Source organism: Leucopleurus acutus, assembly GCF_964270905.1.
Source record: "Leucopleurus acutus genome assembly, chromosome: 13".
In the NCBI taxonomy this organism is placed as follows: Eukaryota; Metazoa; Chordata; class Mammalia; order Artiodactyla; family Delphinidae; genus Leucopleurus; species Leucopleurus acutus.
Window position 1 is genome coordinate 62393603 of NC_139155.1, and position 19657 is coordinate 62413259.

Below are 19657 nucleotides of genomic sequence, written 5' to 3' on the forward strand. Positions count from 1 at the left end.
GATACTACTTTATGAGATACATTATTTTCAGATATAAGCCTTCAGTTCATTTGGCTCAACTCTTATCTTTGTTAAGAAGTAGAAAAATGGGTTTCAAATGTGTGTACCTTCCAGAACTGCCAGGTTATAGATGCTTTTGCAGATCATAGCTAAACATGTATACCTCAATACTAGAAAATATCTTAAAGGCACCTGGAGTGTTCAGTTAGTTGAAACTGAATTTAGTTAAGTTTTATTCAACAAGTTCATGCTTGACTAATGAAACTTCTAGGTTTCTGATATTCTATGAAATAAATATACCTATTATATATTACATATGTAGAGAGAACTATGTTAGTGTACATATTGTCAAAAAGAACACATTAGGGACTTCCCTGGTGGTGCAGTGGTTAAGATTCTGCGCTCCCAATGCAGGGGGCCGGGGCCTGGGTTCAATCCCTGGCCAGGGAACTAGATCCCACATGCATACATACCATAACTAAGAGTTCGCATGCCACAACTAAGGAGCCTGCCTGCTGCAACTAAGGTGCCAGCGAGTTGCAACTAAAGGAGCCCACCTCCTGCAACTTAAGACCCAGCACGGGACAAAGTGAGAGAGTGGCATGGACTTATATATACTACCAAATATAAAATAGATAGCTAGTGGGAAGCAGCCGCATAGCACAGGGAGATCAGCTCGGTGCTTTGTGACCAACTAGAGGGGTAGGATAGGGAGGGTGGGAGGAAGACACAAGAGGGAGGAGATATGGGGATATATGTATAGCTGATTCACTTTGTTATAAAGCAGAAACTAACACACCACTGTAAAGCAATTATACTCCAATAAAGATATTAAAAAAAAAACAACCCAGCACAACCAAATAAATATATAAATAAATATTTTTTAAAAAGAACACAATATAAGCATTATATTTTAAAAAGTTTACAATTTTAATAGAAAAACAATTTTTATGACAGAGCTAAATATACAAGGTAAATTTAATTTTTAAAAAGAAAAATTAGTAAGAAGAATAGCAGAATTCTAGTGATAAAAGGACTGAAATAATATTTGGAAATAAACCATCTTTAAAGGAAAATATTAATTCATGCCAGACTCTATTAAAGTGCATAAAAAGGAAATTTATTTTAGAATTTACACCAAAGGCGCATTACAAGTACCTGTGTTACTCTGGCACAATAAGGTAGAAAGCCCAGCCTCAAAGATAACACGGCCTTGATCTCATATATTATACAGTCTGCCTCTTAGTACGTGCCTCATAAAGAGTTTGTTCCAGAAGTTGAAAACTACAAGCCAATTTCTCTGTCAATAGCTTTGTGAGTAATTCCAGCAACAGAGTAAAAGTCTAACTCATATCTCGCTAATCCTCTAAAGTCATGTCAATCTCTCAAGAAACTCCTGATTGTTTTCAATAAAAATTGATACAGGAGAGATATTTTCAGATTTTTTAAATAAGTGAAATCATAAATAGTTATCATATGTAAAAATAAAACAAAAAGTAAATTTTAGGATATCTTTAATTTTAAAACATTAAATCATCTTATTTGTGATGGTGAATTAAAGTGATGAAAAGAATAACTTGCACAGCCAACAGTACACAGTCACTTTCCTAAGAAGCCCGGCGGGAGAAGGAACTGAACCGAGAGCTGTGCAGAGAGGCTGACGGACCTGCAAAGTAATCCGTCAGGCAGCTTCTTACAGTCAAACTGCTACAGCCTCTTTCTTCAACGCTCACTGTGCTCAATTTAAAATCAAACATCGGCATGGAGGCGCTCACAGAGGCTTATTTTTCAGTGGCCTCACACACAATTCTGATTTAGATTTATCACATATACATCGATGTTTTTACCACAAAGGGAAAAAGAAAGAAAGAAAAACTGTGGTTTCAGAAGACGGACTCCATGAGAGGCTAGTAATGAATCCTCTGACCACAGAAAATCAGCCAGCAACAGACTGCCAATATTAATTACAGAAAACAATTTCTCAACATCATAACAAAAGGGTATGATAAATTTTTTCTAAAATACCCAATTCACTTTTATAATGAATCAAACTAACAAATATTTATAAATTATTTGTGTACTTTCAAGTGCAGTTTGTTTTGTTACTAATATTTATGCTTTTCTGGTACTAGTTTTTTCCCTGCTCCTGCATCCATATCTTCCCATAACTCTCTGGAAAGCCACAAATATCCCTATGGTTATGGGTAAACCACAAAAGTGGTAAACTCATCAAAATGTATTTTCATCTATGTAATAAATAAATCTGTTGTGAAGTTAAAGTCTCCTAACTTATATAAAATAATCCCATTAATCTATGAAAAATAATAATCATATTAATTTTACTATGGCTCAAACCCTTAGACAAATAACGTTCTGATTACCTGCTAATGTAAAGAAAACTGAGTAAATTTTATATTCATATTTAAACTACTGACTACCTATAAACAAAGTAGCATTTATTAAAATAGGATACACACTTAATTTATACTAACTTCCACTCAGATTTATATAAGTTTTTCATCCTTAATTTTTAAATACACACATCATGATTTTTTTCAAACATTATTAGTCAGGTATATACAAAAGTGAAATATGACATCCAAGCCAGACTGTGATTTTTAAAATAATGAACCTCTGAACAGCTAGTAATGTATCAATACAACGTGTAAAATTCCAATAAAATACAGGTATATTCTTATAGAAATGTTAGTTAGTCCTATAGTACTGAGCGATATTTACAAGCAAACATGATCCAAACAGCACATGCAGATTCAGGGTAAGTAAACACTCGGACACGAACTGCCAGTCGCACCTGGTCTCCACGGCAACAGATTATTTCTTCACAGAAAGGAGACCTACAGAAGAAAGAAAATGTATTCAATTAAGAAATGAATTTAGGTTTTACTTTCTTATTCCCAAGAAAGTCAGTATTTAAAATGATTTTTAGGCATAGGGAGGGTGGGAGGGAGACGCAAGAGGGAGGAGATACGGGGATATATGTATACGTATAGCTGATTCACCCTGTTATACAGCAGAAACTAACACACCATTGTAAAGCAATTATACTCCAATAAAGATGTTAAAAAAAAAGATTTTTAAAAATCCTGTCTCTGGGGCTTCCCTGGTGGCGCAGTGGCTGAGAGTCCGCCTGCCGATGCAGGGGACGTGGGTTCGTGCCCTGGTCCGGGAAGATCCCACATGCCGTGGAGCGGCTGGGCCCGTGAGCCATGGCCGCTGAGCCTGCGTGTCCGGAGCCTGTGCTCCGCAACGGGAGAGGCCACAACAGTGAGAGGCCCGTGTACCACAAAAAAAAAAAAAAAAAAAAAAAAATCCTGTCTCTGCTACCAATGGCTCTATAATTTTGGTAAAACTATTCAAATTATAAACTATTTCCTCATAGTCTATAAATTTTTAAAGTGACGCTATATAAGATCAGTGATCCTCAACCAGATTGCACCAAAACCATTGGGAAAATTATCCCGAACTCTCTAGAGCTACATTCCGGTCCTAATGAATCACAACCTGTGGCAGAAGGATGTATCATAAGAGCTGCCTGTGTGACTCTGAACTCATTCCTAAATGAGAACCATACTGATGGCTGAGATTAAGTCAGAAACATCTATGTTACAATCCACCTACCGAAGACATGTGGCAAAGGCGCGCCGCGCATTTCTATACACAAAGTGTATCGGGAACCCTTTAAATGTGTGACCATCAGGTACAGCCCTCCTGATGGCGTCCTGAAATTCTTCATTGCCCGCAGATATACTGGTTGTACGCTCAAATTCATAAGATGCCAGAGCGGGTGATAAGAGATAGGAAAGCTGGTCTTCCCAAACAGTAGTGAGGCCAAGATCCTACAGCAATCGAAAGGGAAATTGATTATTTTATTGATTTTAATAATTGATTACTTTACTGTATGCCAAGAGATTTTTAAAACCTGTCATAATTTTCTTAGCTTCCTATTATTATAAGGATACACAGAAGTAAAAATTATAAAAGGAACCTCAGGTATCAGGTTTTACTTCTTAGAGAAACAACAAAAATCGGCCAATGCAATGTTAGTGAAGGCTCCAAATCCTGTACTTCCTTAATATCCACAAGACCATAAGGAATCATCCTACCGCGGAAGACAGAGTGTCACTGAATTCTCAGGTCACATTTTTTTTTTTTTTTTTTTTTTTCTGCGGTACGCGGGCCTCTCACTGTTGTGGCCCCTCCCGTTGCGGAGCACAGGCTCCAGACATGCAGGCTCAGTGGCCATGGCTCACGGGCCCAGCCGCTCCACGGCATGTGGGATCTTCCCGGACCGAGGCACGAACCCATGTCTCCTGCATTGGCAGGCGGACTCTCAACCACTGAGCCACCAGGGAAGCCCCCTGAGGTCACATTTTATTTAACTTTAAAGAGTTTAGCAAGGTTGAATCTGCTTAATTTGATTGCTCCCACCATAAATTCAACTGTAGTATGGGAAAAAAGTCAACAAACAATTGCATATATAATTAAGCTCAAATATTTACCAAGCATTTATTCTGTAAAAGGTACCGAAGAGCACAGGCTTTAGGCCCTCAGGGAACTTAAAACATGTTGAAGGCAATTCTAATGTCATTTATAATATCAAATGAACTATTGTTATCTAGACACGTGATATTTTTTTAATGTTACAAACAAACTCAAAATTCTAAATATTTTGATTATCATAACAGATCTAATTTCACATACAGTTACAACTGGTTTCAAGTGATTCCAAGGTCTATGATCACCTATACTTTTCCTCCGAATCCCACTTGCTGGTTTACAGACACCATTAACTTAGCTAGTGATCATCAATGGCATCCAGCTCAGTTTTGTTTTCTTTTTCTATACAAAGTAACTCTTACAATGTAATAAAATATCAGTTTCATTTGTGAACAGGAGCTAAGAAAACTAAAAGGCAATACAAGCAATGGAGGGCACAAGTCAGGGGCTTTGGCTTCCAGCAGTGCAGTGAGCTGGGGCCCTGACCCACCTATTGCTGCAAACACACTACAGATACCACATTAAATACTTCCCAAAACATATTCCTAAATGCTTTGAGGAGTTGGCAAGTAGGTAAGATTTTAGAGGCCAAAGCTAAGAGTAATTGGGAGCCCAGAGAACATGCTTGATAATCAGCTTGCCTTTGATGGTCTCAAGGAACATGAGTATCAGGGCTCACCCAAGGTGGGGAGTCTACTAGGGAATCCCAAAAGGTGAATTAGAAATCAATCTTCTGTAGAAGTTTTGGACTCTAGTCTTTTGTTGGTTATATGTGTGGCAAATAACTTTTCCCACTCCAAGGCTGCTTTTTCACTCTCTTAATGATTTCTTTTGACGAACATAAGTTCTTAAAATAAGTTCTTAAAATATACTAATCTTAAAAAAAAAAAAAAAAAAGAAAAAAAAAAAGGGCTTCCCTGGTGGCGCAGTGGTTGGGAGTCCGCCTGCCGATGCAGGGGACACGGGTTCGTGCCCCGGTCCGGGAGGATCCCACGTGCTGCGGAGCGGCTGGGCCCGTGAGCCATGGCTACTGAGCCTGCGCGTCCGGAGCCTCTGCTCCGCAGCGGGAGAGGCCGCAACAGTGAGAGGCCCGAGTATCGCAAAAAAAAAAAAAGAAAAAAAATATACTAATCTTTTCCTTTATGATTAGTTCTTTTTATGTTTCCTTTAAGGCCCTTTACAAAAGAAATCTAAATGACTAATAAGAAACTTGATCTCATCAGCAATCAGGGAAATGCAAATTAAAGACACAACGAGGATACCATCTTACATCTACCTACTTTAATGTAATAGAAAAACAAAACAAACTAAACAAACCTGGAAAAAAATGAATATGAAAAAAATTAACCCAATATTTTCAATGGGGAATGATGTGAGTAAGTACTTTAAAAAGAGGAAATCCAAATTCACAAAAGTCTGAACAAGTCCACCGTTCTTCATTTCTAGAAGGAAGCAATAAATTCTCGAAGTATTGGTGAGTTTAGAAATTTTTGAATCTCAGAACTTTATTCTCATGATTTTCAAAACTACAAGCTTCATAAAGAAAGGGATTGAATTTGCTTTGTTTAGGGCTAGAATATTGATTGGCACTATTTTACATGCCCCCCAAATTATTAAATACATAAACAAATGAAAAAACTGCAGGAAAGCACAAACATCAGTGTTAATTACCTTCCTGTGTTCCGACACGAGTAGCCTGAGCTGCATTTCAATTTCATTGCTTGTTACCGAAGCATCGATCGTGGACGCACACAGCGGAGGGAAGGGAGGGAGGGACGTGGTGGCCCCTGGAGCACAAACGGATTTAATTGCTTCCTCACTCATGGGTTTCCATTTGGACTCATCATTCAAATCAAATACACAGCTTTCTACTGAGTCAGAGGGCTGACAGTTTCCCAGGAACATCTGATGATTGAAAACACAACCGATTGTTCTATACGGGTACAACGGTTTGGGCTGCTCATCAGGACTCGTAGGTTTGTGGAGGTACCTAAAAAAGGTTAATCATAATTTTATATAATAAGAACTTAAAAAATAAGACAACAGCAGCTTATTGAGGAAAAAAATTATTCTAACACTTAAGGTCATAACTATTTCCCAAGAGTACAGTTTAATACTTGTTTTTCTTTCTTCTATTTCCACAATTTGATTACTCTATGTTAACTGTATGGCACATCTTATGATATAGAACCAATTTTATTCCTTTAACACAAGAACATATTCTGTGTATAGCATTAAGATCAAAAACATTTATCAGATAACAAAATAATTTAGTTACACATTTTTAGGTACAACTAATTAAAATGATTATCAACCAAGGAAAAAGAAAACCCAGGAAAATGAGAAGAGGGCCCAGGGCTGTGCCTTCAGGAACTCTCACATTTGAAGATAAAATGAAGGAAAACAGAGAACAGCCAAAGAGGAATAATGAAAACTGAAACACAGTGCTACGAGAGAAGCTAAGGAAGAGAATGTTCCAGGAAGGAGGGAACGTTTCGCTCTTTCAAAATCTGATGACACTGAAAAAAAGTACAGTGGATTTACCAACACAGAGTTGGTAACCACATCAAATTTTCAAAAGAAATGATTTACAACTTGTATTTATTTTTAGGCTTAGGGATGATCATCAGGAAAAACATATGCCAGGACATCCCTGGTGGTCCAGTGGTTAAGACTCCACACTTCCACTGCAGGGGGCGCGGGTTTAATCCCTTCTCGGGAACTAAGATCCCGCATGCCACGTGGCACGCACGGCCAAAAAAAAAAGAAAAGAAAAGAAGAAACATAAGCCAATTACACAAAATTAAAAATAAACATAATTCATTTTTTATTAATATCATGTTGGTAAAGAACATTTTAGGTGTACAAATTTTCTTAGAGTTTAGTTCCTAGCTATCTTACTTGAAGTAATTTTTTACATAACCAAAATTATCAATACGTGTCTTTGAGTATCATCAATACAAACAAAGAACCTATAGTTTACAACATTTACACCCTCATGTTAATATCCTTATAAACTTAGTTGACAAACCTGTGTCCTGTTAAACTCTCCCAAAAAGTGATGGTTCCATCAGTCCCACACGTCATAACCCACGCGTGGGGCACTCCCTTGGCCTTTGTCCCGACACAGACAAAGGCTTCCAGCCCATATCCGAGAAGGAGGCTGCACAGGAGGTTGGCATGGTCTTCACAGTCTCCCTGGAAATGAAAGGAAGTAAAATTAACTATTTACTCCTTCATATTGTTTCCTCTTTAAATACAAAATTGCAAATAAAAAGTATTATTAAATTTTCACTTTTAATCATTAGTCCAGTGTTAAGCTAAAACAATGAGGGAAAAAAAGAACATACAAATTTTAAAAGCACCTATTTTACAAAGTCAGTGCCTACAAATCTGATAGTCATAATATGTACACTCTAAGATTCCAAAGTTTATAAAAAACTCATACAACATAGAAGGAAAGCAGTGAGAATTTAAAGATAAATAGCTAAAGGGCATGAACACACAAGCTGACAAATCATATAGTAGGAAATGAAAATAAACAGGAAAATACTCAAACTTAAATTAAAACAATGAATTAAAGTATCTATACATGATCATTTTAAGGAAATACATACATAGAAAAAAATGATTGGATAAAAGAACAACAGAACACCAACAATAGCTACAATTAGCGTAGATTATATATATATAGTTTCCCCTTCTCTTGTCTAAACTCTCTTTGATAATGTTATATTACTTTCACAATTTTAAAAAATTATGAAACAACAAAAATAATAGAAAATATCTGATATTTTCTGTGAAAAAAGTATTAAAATTAATTAAACAGTAAGGCTATAATTATATGAAGATATTTAAGTGTAGGACTATAAGTAATATACAAAAGCAAAAATAACTATTGAGGTCAGTGTTAGAATGAGGGATGATTTCTTTCCCCCCAAATTTTGCATTAGTGGCTCTACACTGCTGTCTTTTAATTAACAATAATAAAACAAATAGCACCTTATAATTGTTAAATTGACTTTTGAAAAATATAATATCCAACCTTTTAGACCCAGTTATTTCTATACATGAGATTTTGTATTAGAAAAAAATTTCAAAAGAAAAATAACAATATAACCAAAGACATTCAATGCAAAAATTCATTCGCAGTGATATCAAAAAAATTGGAAGCAAGCCTAACTTAGCCAAAAGAAACAGTTCCTATGATGGCAAAACAGATCCTATGACAACAAAACAGTTAAGTAGATTTTGTATATCAACTCATGAAAACTTTATTCAGCCATTAAAAGATGGAGATCATAATGACTGTAGCAACACATAGGAAAATGTTCAAAACATAATGCTAATTTATAAAAGCAGGGCACAAAATTTTATTTATATCAATTATAATTATGGAAAAATCATATATACACAGGAGAGAAACATAAAAATATAAAATAGATGAAAAATAGAATTATGGATGAAATTTCACCTTTACTGTTGTAAAGCTATTGTTTGTGCAAGAAAAATATTTTAAATAATTTTCAAACTTCTAAGTCAAGCTGTGCTATCTCTTCAAATAAACTCAGGTAAAGAAAATAAAACAGAGAATCAAAGGGGGTGATTATTTGTTTTACAAAAGAATTATTTAGATAATAATTTAAAATATGTACCATTCCTACTATATTTGAAATTTTTATTTTAAGTTTAAATCCATACATACAACTTCTGGGAACTACAACTTGGGAATAAATCAAAATAATTTTTTTGATAAGTAATGTTTAACTGTTTTCAATTGTCTTTAAAAAGCTTTCCAATTGACAAATCAATCTCTAATCTAAATGGTTTCTTCCAATGTATAAGCTTTGCCTTGTGAATACCCATATGTACTATTTACACAACTTCAGACTAAAAATTATTTCAAAACAATAATACATTAAAGAAATTTATTTTTTCTGTTGTGTTTCAACAGAGTTGGAATGCTAAAGATAGTCTTGTTTTCATAATATCATCAAAATTTTAGAACACAGAAAATTAGAAAATATACCATAATATATAAAACTAGTTTACTGAAATCATTTACGTTCAACATCAATATATATACACAAATTCTTAAATATATACTTATATTTGGAACTAAACACCGTGCAATCCAACATTTTTTTTTCCATATTCAATTTGTAACTGCCATTTTCTCTTTAAAAAAAAAAAAGTACCGGGCTTCCCTGGTGGCGCAGTGGTTGAGAGTCCGCCTGCCGATGCAGGGGACACGGGTTCGTGCCCCAGTCCGGGAAGATCCCACATGCCGCGGAGCAGCTGGGCCCGTGAGCCATGGCCGCTGAGCCTGCGCGTCCGGAGCCTGTGCTCCGCAATGGGAGAGGCCCACGTACCGCAAAAAAAAAAAAAATAAAGTACCATCTAAGCAAATTTTAACCCATAAATAGTACTAAAAGACCATGGTTCTGGTCTTGGTGCTATATCTAATTCACTGTTTACCTCTCCACCTTGGTTTCTGACACTATAGTGCTTGTAGGTCCCTACACCTCACAAAAATCACATTATGTTAAATAAGAAATTACTTGAGAAAATAAAGATGTGAAGTGTTTTTTTGTTTTTTTGCAGTACGCGGGCCTCTCACCGCTGTGGCCTCTCCCGTTGCAGAGCACAGGCTCCGGACGCGCAGGCTCAGCGGCCATGGCTCACGGGCCCAGCCGCTCCGCGGCATGTGGGATCCTCCCGGACCAGGGCACAAACCCATGTCCTCTGCATCGGCAGGCAGACTCTCAACCACTGCACCACCAGGGAATCCCGTGAAGTTTTTTTTTTAATGTACTGACATTTAAATGTTAAGGAAAATGATGAAAACAAGATCGTGACTTGTTCAAATTGACAATACGTACTTTTTTCCGAAGTTAATTCTTTTACAAATATACCATAAACTCACAATAACTATGATGTACTGGTTTTTAGTTCTATTATGTGTGTAGGATACCTTGTTTCTACAGAGAAAGGCCAGCAGAGTGCACCACTGTTCCTGTTTACCTCCTCCTCCGATAACAGGGGCTCTTTCATAACCAAGGACATTAACAAATCTTGCTGCTTGCCTTGGAGTATCCAGAAGCCTCCCAGCTCGAAGTGGTTTAACATAAGAACAGACTGGTCTATTTATCCCATTTTCATCCTGGAGGAGAAGGGGAACACATTATCTGTAATGACAGGTTAATCATTCCCAATTTTAACACTTTTTCTTAGAATACATTAATAAGAGGAAGTAATTCTGGACACCACTTCTTGAGTGCTCACCTGACATGCAGCACTAGGCTACTGAGTGTTGTGCCTGCAATTTTTCTTTTAATCCTCGTAACATCTCTTATTATTTTCATTTCATCAATAAAGAAACTGAAGCTACACGCAGAGCAACTAAGCCCATGTGCCACAACTACTGAGCCCTCGTGCCACAACTACTGAGCCCTCATGCCACAACTACTTAAGCCCACACACCTAGAGCCCATGCTCTGCAACTAGAGAAGCCACCACAATGAGAAGCCCACACACTGCAACGAAGAATAGCCTCCGCTCGCTGCAACTAGAGAAAGCTGGCGCACAGCAACGAAGACCCGACGCAGCCAAAAATAAATAAATACAATAATAAATAAATAAAGTTGAAGAAACTGAAGCTACAGCTATTACACAACAGAGCCAGGATTCAAACACTGAGCCATGTGACTCCAAAGCCTGTGACAGTAAGAACTTAAACCATCGTACGACCCAGCAATCCGACTCCTGGATGTACATCCAAAGCTACTGAAATCAGCATCTCAAAGAGATACCTACACACCCATCCCAGGTCACTGCAGCATTATTCACAACGGCCAAGTTATGGAAACACCTAAGTGTCCATCAAGGGGTGAATGGATAAAGAAGGTGTGGTGTGTATGTATACACAACAGGACATTATTCAGTTCTTCCCTGTGCCATTTCTCTGATCCACTTCCTCCCTCCCTCCCTGTGCAGGTCCCCCCTCTGGTCCGGGATTCCACAGGGCAGTGAATAACCGCACCCTAGACTATATAGACAGCAGGGAGCCAGTTATACCTCAACTGGTTTCTCTTCACCCTTGTCCTGACGTCACCTGCCCAGTCATTCAACGTATAGACAACGCTATTGGAAAGTCAGAAGCCACTTCCCGCATTTCCACCACCAGTCAACTAGGTTTCCCATTCTCAAGCTCCTCACCTAGAAACTGAACCATTTTTAGTCTGTTCTAAAATCTAGGGAATGTAGATTAAAGCTAGACAAATGTATAGGATCTGAGAAATACTACCCAAAATACACTATACTCCTATGAAAGCACCTACTCGAGGCTGAATACATATAAAATATTTGAATGGTTCCTCAGAAGTTGTAAAAAAAAAAAAAAAAGGGATGTGATCATTTATCTTATGTTGGTTCATTAATAAGAGAAAATGGGCTTAGGATACAGAAAAAGTAGCGGCAGAGGGACTTCCCTGGCGGTCCAGCATTTAAGACTCTGCGCTCCCAATGCAGAGGGCCCAGGTTCGATCCCTGGTTAGGGAACTAGATCCCACATGCTGCAACTAAAGATCCCGCGTGCCCAACTAAGACCTGGCACAGCCAAATAAAAATAAATAAATATTTTTAAATTATAATAAAAATAAACAACAGAGGCAGAGATACATAACTAAATTGCTGTAAAATATTGCTGATCACCAGCTTAGAGATATGGGTTAAATAAAATTATTACATGCAATATTGTTTGCCTTAAAAAAGTACCCTAACAAAAAAATACATGCCTACACTCCCAATTCTGCACATGAAAGTTGAATTTATATATAAATTGCAAAGTGTCCCAGTACTTAATTATTTAGTACAAAGTATCTATCAAGGACACACTCCAGGTTAAACAAAATGAGTTTTCATCTAATTTAAATCAAATATATTCAAAAAAGGTTTAGAAAAACAATTGAAAAAGAAAACCAAAATAAAACAAAGATTGTGTTATGTCACTCACCTACTTACTACTGTAAGAGAGTACTACAAATTCAGCATTCTATTTTATAAATAAACTTTCATTTGTCTGGAATAAATACATTTTACAAATTCAAGTTAAATGAAATTTACATTTACAACAGTAAATCTCAAATACAGGTGTGAAGCTTTTCTCATACAATTTACAAACCTGTGCAAAAATCTTAACCAGCCGTGAATTGTGTGAGGGTCGAATTTGCAAATATTCTCTCCACCACTGCTTAGCATACACAAGAAATAAACGCTCTTTCTCTGCAGTTTTCTGACGTTCCAAAGCAAGCTTGAAATTTAAAAAATATATATCAATTTATATTCATTCTGCTTAATTAATTACTTCAAATATGTAACAAATCTCTGCATTTCCTCCATCGTTACCAGTACCCTAATCGAAGACACCACCATCGCTTGTCTGTAAGGGCCTCCTAACTGGTCTCCCTGTTCTCACACTTCCCAGGACAATCCAGTCTCCATACAGTAGTCAGAGCCACCATTTTTTTTTTTTTTTTTGAGGTATGCGGGCCTCTCACTGTTGTGGCCTCTCCCGCTGCGGAGCACAGGCTCCGGACGTGCAGGCTCAGCGGCCATGGCTCACAGGCCCAGCTTCTCCACGGCATGTGGGATCCTCCCCGACCGGGGCACGAACCCATGTCCCCTGCATCGGCAGGCGGACTCTCAACCACTGCGCCACGAGGGAAGCCCCAGAGCCACCATTTTTGACCCCAGACAAAAATTTTTAAATAATGATTCATATTGTCCTTCTCTTGCTTAAAACTAACAAATGATAATTTTCTAAAAAGAGAACACTTTCTACAATTAACAGGTAAATATACTACTATGAAAACACACACACAAAGAAGAGAAATTCAGGATTATTTACCTGTGTGTTCACTACTTCCTGAGATAATGTTTGATTGAGTGGTGGGTACATCTCAAGTTTTATATTTAAAATTCCCACAGAAACTTTTGATTCTGTGCCTGTAAATGTAAATAAATGTAACTTCAGAAGTTTTACTACTATATATATTTAGTCAATCAAAGTTCAACCAAAATAATTTAAGAATTTTTGTACTTTACCACTTACATGAAATAAAGGTAATATTTAATGTCATCTTTAATATTCATATTAAAAATGAACCAAATCAAATTAGTTTCTATTTTGTTCAAAGGCCTTTATCTAGTTATAAGGAGATTACCTATTTTCTTAGTTTCCAAATCACATTTTAAAGGACTTTCCAGACCTAAAGAATTTATGATTCTTGATTTTTATCTTCATTAAAAACAAAGTCAAAGCAACTGGGTTTTTTTTCTTCTTCTTTTTTTTAGTATCAATAATGTATATGTGTCAATCCCAGTCTCCCAATTCTTCCCACCCACCCCCCTTGGTATCCATACATTTGTTCTCAACATCTGTGTCTCTATTTCTGCTTTGCAAATAAGATCATCTGTACCATTTTTCTAGATTCTGCATATATGCATTATTACAGGATATTTGTTTTCCTCTTTCTGGCTTACTTCACTCTGTATGACACTCCCTAGGTCCATCCATGTCTCTACAAATGACCCAATTTCATTCCTTTTCATGGCTGAGTACAAAGCAATTGTTAACACCTCATTCTCAGAAAATATTTATACATTTTGTCACATACAGTAAATTTCCATTTATCCCTTCCCATTTTTCACATTACATGTGCATACAAATTTTTAATCCATGCCTGGATCTAAAGAATTAGAAAACAAATATACTTCATACCAGAACTATTTAATATTTCTTTGATGAATCAGAAATTTCCAGGTCATTCTATGACTATTGTGTTAGGTCTATATTTGAAAACAAATAATAGGTATCTCTTTTGAGAATAAATATCCTGGGACTTCCCTGGTGGTCCAGTGGTTAAGACTCTGCACTCCTAATGCAAGGGCCCCGGGTTCAATCCCTGCTCAGGGAACTAGATCCCGCACGCTGCAACTAAGACCCAGAGCAGCCAAATAAATAAATAGATATATATTTTTTTAAATCTCCTACATAGAGCTTTCTCCCTACTATTTACTTATGGAAAAACGTATTCTGGGTTCTAACTTATCAAAATCTAAATTACTAAAGCTCTACTGTCCACTGGCCAAGTTTAACTCTGTAACCAAATTTCAATACCACAAGTATTGGGTCGGCCAAAAGGTTCGTCCAGGTTTTTCCATAAGATCTTTTTGATCAACCCAGTAATTGCATAATATGTAGTGTTTAAAACAGTGCAGGTTTTATTTTGTTTTTCATTCCACTAGCAAATATGTATTACGTATCAGGTAGCATGCAAGAGTCCAGGAAAACAATGGTGACAAGACAGGTACCATCTCCATTCTCAAACAATACTACCATTGATACTGACATTGAGCAAATTAGCCCTTCTTTGAGCCCCTTTCCCACCTGTAAAAGGTTAGAAGAATACCTACTCCATGTTCTGCAAGAACCGCTGGTACAGGAAGGCCCTGGCACCGATGGGATGCGCAGTATTCTGGGCTGTGCTAGGATGGAGGTTGTCACGTATGGGTGAGTGCATTCGTGTGTGTGTGAAGAATCTTAACTTTCTTTATAGCAAATAAATTTGGAGGAAAAAAGCCGTCAAGATTTCTTTATGCATCTCACAGAAAAAAAATTTTTTTCCTTTAGACAAGGCCAGAGTGACTGTGAAGTTCTATAACTGTAATTATAGAACTGTAATTACAGAACCACTGTAATTCCAATGAAACTCTTTTTACATGTTTCCCCCTTGGCTTACAAAGGCATTTTTAAAATGTAAAATGTATTTACAAACCAACTGTGGCTATAAAAAGGTAACAGTGATATTAATCATCATACCTACACCCATAAGTTCCACAGTAAGATTGGTCACTCCATTTTCTGAGCCCAAAACCGATCGCCATTCAAGAAAATAGGATGCTACTAAAGTGGTCTCGGCAAATATGTCTGTTTTGATTAGCACCATATGAACTGGGTCACTTATTGATAACATTGTTGTTGAATCAGCCATTCTAGTTCCATCACCTAGCAACATAAACAAAAAAATTACACCACATTACATATCCAGTTAGACCAACGTAAAAGAATACATTCATTGAAAAGCATACTAATAATAAACAAATAAAATCAAACAGAGCAAGTTGGCAATGCCTCAGGAAGCATGCTACACAGACTGGGAATAAAAGTACAGTCCTATTTGTATCACTAACTTTTGAGAGGACTGGGGGAACTGTGACAAGTTACTTAGTTACTTAATGCATATTGGTGTTTTCTGACCTCTAAGAGGTAAGTCTGCTCTTCAAAAGTACATAAATAATATATGCTACCACAATAAAAGGCCTTCAAATATGTCAACATTCCCCTTTAATATTTCCTTTTAATAAAAGTACCATTATACCATTATTCCCCTTTAATAAAGGTATTTTAGGAATAAAATACCTTTATCCCAAAGCCTCTAGAAACAACCACTGTACTACCTACACAAAACTGAAATATCCAGCACCTTGGAGCTAGCAATTTAAGCCATTAACTGCCTTATTAAGGTAACACTTTTCACTGGGTAAAAAGTAACAAAATTTTAGTAGTGCATTAGCCATCTCAGTAATCTAAAATTCTGAACGTATAATTATAAAACTGTTAAGTTTACAAATATGTTATAAAGATTTTGATACTGACAACTAAAATATGTAAGATACCTTTACAGAAAGAAACAATGTAAAATAATTACAGTAATCAAGCATCATAATTTTAAAGTCATAAAAATGAGTAATAGATTCACATCTAAACTTTGATTGTAAAAGTTATGTGACATCATAAATCTAGCCATCTTTCATAAATGAGAAGGATCCTGTCTCATTCTCCACCTAACAAGCATTTAAATTTTTATTACTAAAGAACCAACCATTAAAACAGTCAAAAAATAATATTCAGGGAAAACTAATTTGCAAAAAATAAAGCAAGAAGGTAGGTGTAAGTAGTTTAAGTAGAAAAAAGCAGCGAGGGAAAAAAAATAAAACAAAAGACTGAGAGATTCATCCATTATAAATCTCTCCTTAAGCAGAAGTTGTTTATTGCAGAAGTTGTACTGCAATAAAACCTAACAAAGATTTACAAAATTAAATGGCAATTTATTATTGCTCCTTACCTAAATTTTCTCTGTGTACTTCAAGTAAAAAGCCATCATGAAAATCTGGTTCACAGGCACATGGAACAGGTTTAGAACGAAAACGTTGGTTTCGAAAATGTAAACATAAAGTAAAGGTTGAACAAGCTTGTCCTGGTAAAGGCTCAGGTTCTTGCAGATGTTCCAAGAAAGCTTTTCCACCCAAAACCTGAAGGTAAAGATACCTCCGTGTTGGATCAATATTAGCTGTAAAGTGTAGCAATATATATGAGGAAACTGCCAATTAACTTAAGCAATGTGATCAAGACAATAGGAAATAATAACTTGACAGAAATAAAACCAAAGACTAAATAAAGAGTAACATATTTACTAGATACCAGGCCCCTGTGTACCCCGCGAAGAAAAGATACCCAATACGATATCTTTTTCTGAATTTACACTCTGGCTACTTTCTCCCAGCTAGAAAGGAGTCAGAGCCAAGGTTTAGGATACCTTTATTTTTTAGTTGATTATCCAACATTCCTTCACCTCCACAAAGCAACTCAGTCAATTACCAACTCAGCTAGTATACTTGTTAGATAATTACACTGCCATTAAAAAAGCAAGGCTGTACAATTTATAAGATATATTAATAAAATATGAGAAACACGTGGTCCTGTTTTTGCTTCCACCCAGCTATACATTAAATCTTCTGATATACTTCATGCAAAATAGAATCTAAGTTTGTTGGATGATTAATCACAAAAATATAAGTATCTCATTCTGGAAAAAAAAAAATCGAAATGTTTTCTATCAAATACCAAACAGTACAGCCCATCAATATGCAGTACTATCCACAACTAAATTAATGTTAAAAAGAAATATACATACTTTTTTTTAACAACGTTGATTGTTTGTCAGTAAAGCCAACAGGTTGTTTTGGAGAGGAAGGGAGTTCTTGATCAACATTATCCTAGAATGGCAGAAAAAAATCAAAACACATTAGAAAACAAAAATTATAGTTAAGCAAGGAAATGCCAATAATGGGACTAAGAACTGAACCAAAAGTAGATAGGATAAAATCCCCTCAAAATGTCCTTACTTTCCTGGCATAGTTAAAATAATGAAAAGCCTGCCAAAACAGTAATGCAACTGGTCACTCCTAAAGTCTAACACGAAGGAATTAATGTTCAAGTCATGTCCACAGAATGCTAAAACAAATTCTTAACACTTTACAAAAGGTTAAATTTTCTCCAAACCTCATATAACATCCGGCTTGTGATTCCACCAGGACCAGAACTGATTTTAATAAGGAAGTGACACATTCACACAGCAGAAGCTGTTACTAGGTCAATTTTTATAACAAATGAGTTTATAAACCTCAAAAACCAAAAAAGGATGCTGTACTAAAACACTTATTCCCTGGTGTATTATGAAGTCCATCCAATTTTCACAATATATTACCTAGGTATTGAGGTCACAGTCTCTCATTATTGCCTCAGTTTCAAAAGAAGACCTACTTACTAATTTGTGTACTGAGAGGCTATCACCTCACTACTGACCTATTTGTATGAAAAGATTTGAAGGTTCTTATGCAGACAATTATTTTCTTAAAGAAACTGATAATTTGTTCATCTTAGAAAACACAGTGCCAAAAGAATGTGTTTATTTTAAAAATAAGCTTAATCTAGAAAAATTATAGAATATTAGTAAAAAAGAATTAGGTTGGAGTGAACTAATTTGACTAATATATATACTTAAAGTTACAGACATAGAAAATAACAAGAGAAAACTCTCACTGCAAAGGGAATAATCAGGTCCATAACTCCAATTTCACTGAGGCATAATCCTACCTGCTCCATTCAAGAGTAGAATAGCTCATACTTGAGACAAGGATATTACTAGACAAAATGGTCTTATTTAAAAAGTAGTTTTACTAAAAGGAGAGGCCCCAAATATGGACCCTACGAGCAGCAGTAAGCATGAGAATATACTTAGACTCTCAAATTTTTTCCTCTAAAAGATTACTCACAGTAACAAAATTAAGTTCTTTCATCACATCATCAATGATTCCCCGGCGTCTAAGGGCTTTGATCAAATCTTCCGTTGATAACTGTTGTTGATCAGGTGCCAGTTCTTCCCGTATGGTCTCAGCAAGGATTTCTCTTATCCTGCCATGGACATCCATCTATGCAGAAAACTCGCATTACGGCTTACAACGTTACAAATCAGTCAACGATTGCCAACTAGCTAACCTCTTTCTAAAATACTGACCCGCCCCCCAAAAAATAATAATCATAATGAGAGTGTAGACTAAATTCAGAAAGACCTCTAAAATAACAATAAATGTGAAACTGTCACCGAAATTCACTGAGAATAAAGATAACGTTTTTAAAAGGAAAAACACGTTTAAAGATGAATTTTTTAGTACGAATTCTAGAAATAAGCTCCACTGCTTATCTATTACCTTTGCTAGCATTTCCCCACAAATAACACTCAACCGAGACCAGTTTTTTGAGAGTAGAGACCTGCAGGAGACGATCAAAGGCTAAGTGTCACCTTTCAACTTTTTAGATGTGACCGTGAGTTAACTGACTGACCCTTTATGAATCTGGGGGACACAATGCCGTGTCAAGACCACGGCGGGGCTGAAAGACGCCGACACTCGGCACAGGCACGCGGCGGGCGGGAGGCGGCTGCTGCGGGGCCCCAACTGAGCCCCAAGGACCGGCAACACTTCCACTCCAGAGCACCGGCAGCCCCTCCGCCGCCACCTCCCCGGTGAAGCGACGGCCTGCTGCCCCACAGCTGTGCTCGACGCGACTCCGCAGAGCTTGCCTCCCGCCCCAGCCCGGCCCCCGCCGCCCGCCCCGCCTCGCCTTGCTCAGCTGCTGGTGGATGAGCTGCTTCAGCTCGGACGCCTTCTCCGGAGGCAGCGACATGCTGGGCTCCCCTTCGGGCTCCCCGGCCGCCGCAGCGTCTCCGCGGCGGAG

The 19657-nt window shown here is 36.9% G+C and overlaps 1 protein-coding gene across 1 annotated transcript; it reads right to left on the reverse strand.

Annotated features, from left to right (window-relative positions):
• Positions 1-1037: 1037 nt before the first annotated feature.
• On the reverse strand, positions 1038-19237 carry CEP76 (centrosomal protein 76). Its single transcript, XM_082853076.1, has 11 exons — positions 18697-19237; positions 17556-17637; positions 16707-16931; positions 15401-15586; positions 13427-13524; positions 12701-12829; positions 10493-10681; positions 7550-7716; positions 6190-6508; positions 3640-3857; positions 1038-2855 (listed from the first exon to the last, which is right to left on the reverse strand). Exons 1-11 carry the CDS (start codon positions 18850-18852, stop codon positions 2717-2719), a joined length of 1908 nt encoding a protein of 635 aa, XP_082709202.1. The 5' UTR covers positions 18853-19237; the 3' UTR covers positions 1038-2716.
• Positions 19238-19657: the final 420 nt, after the last annotated feature.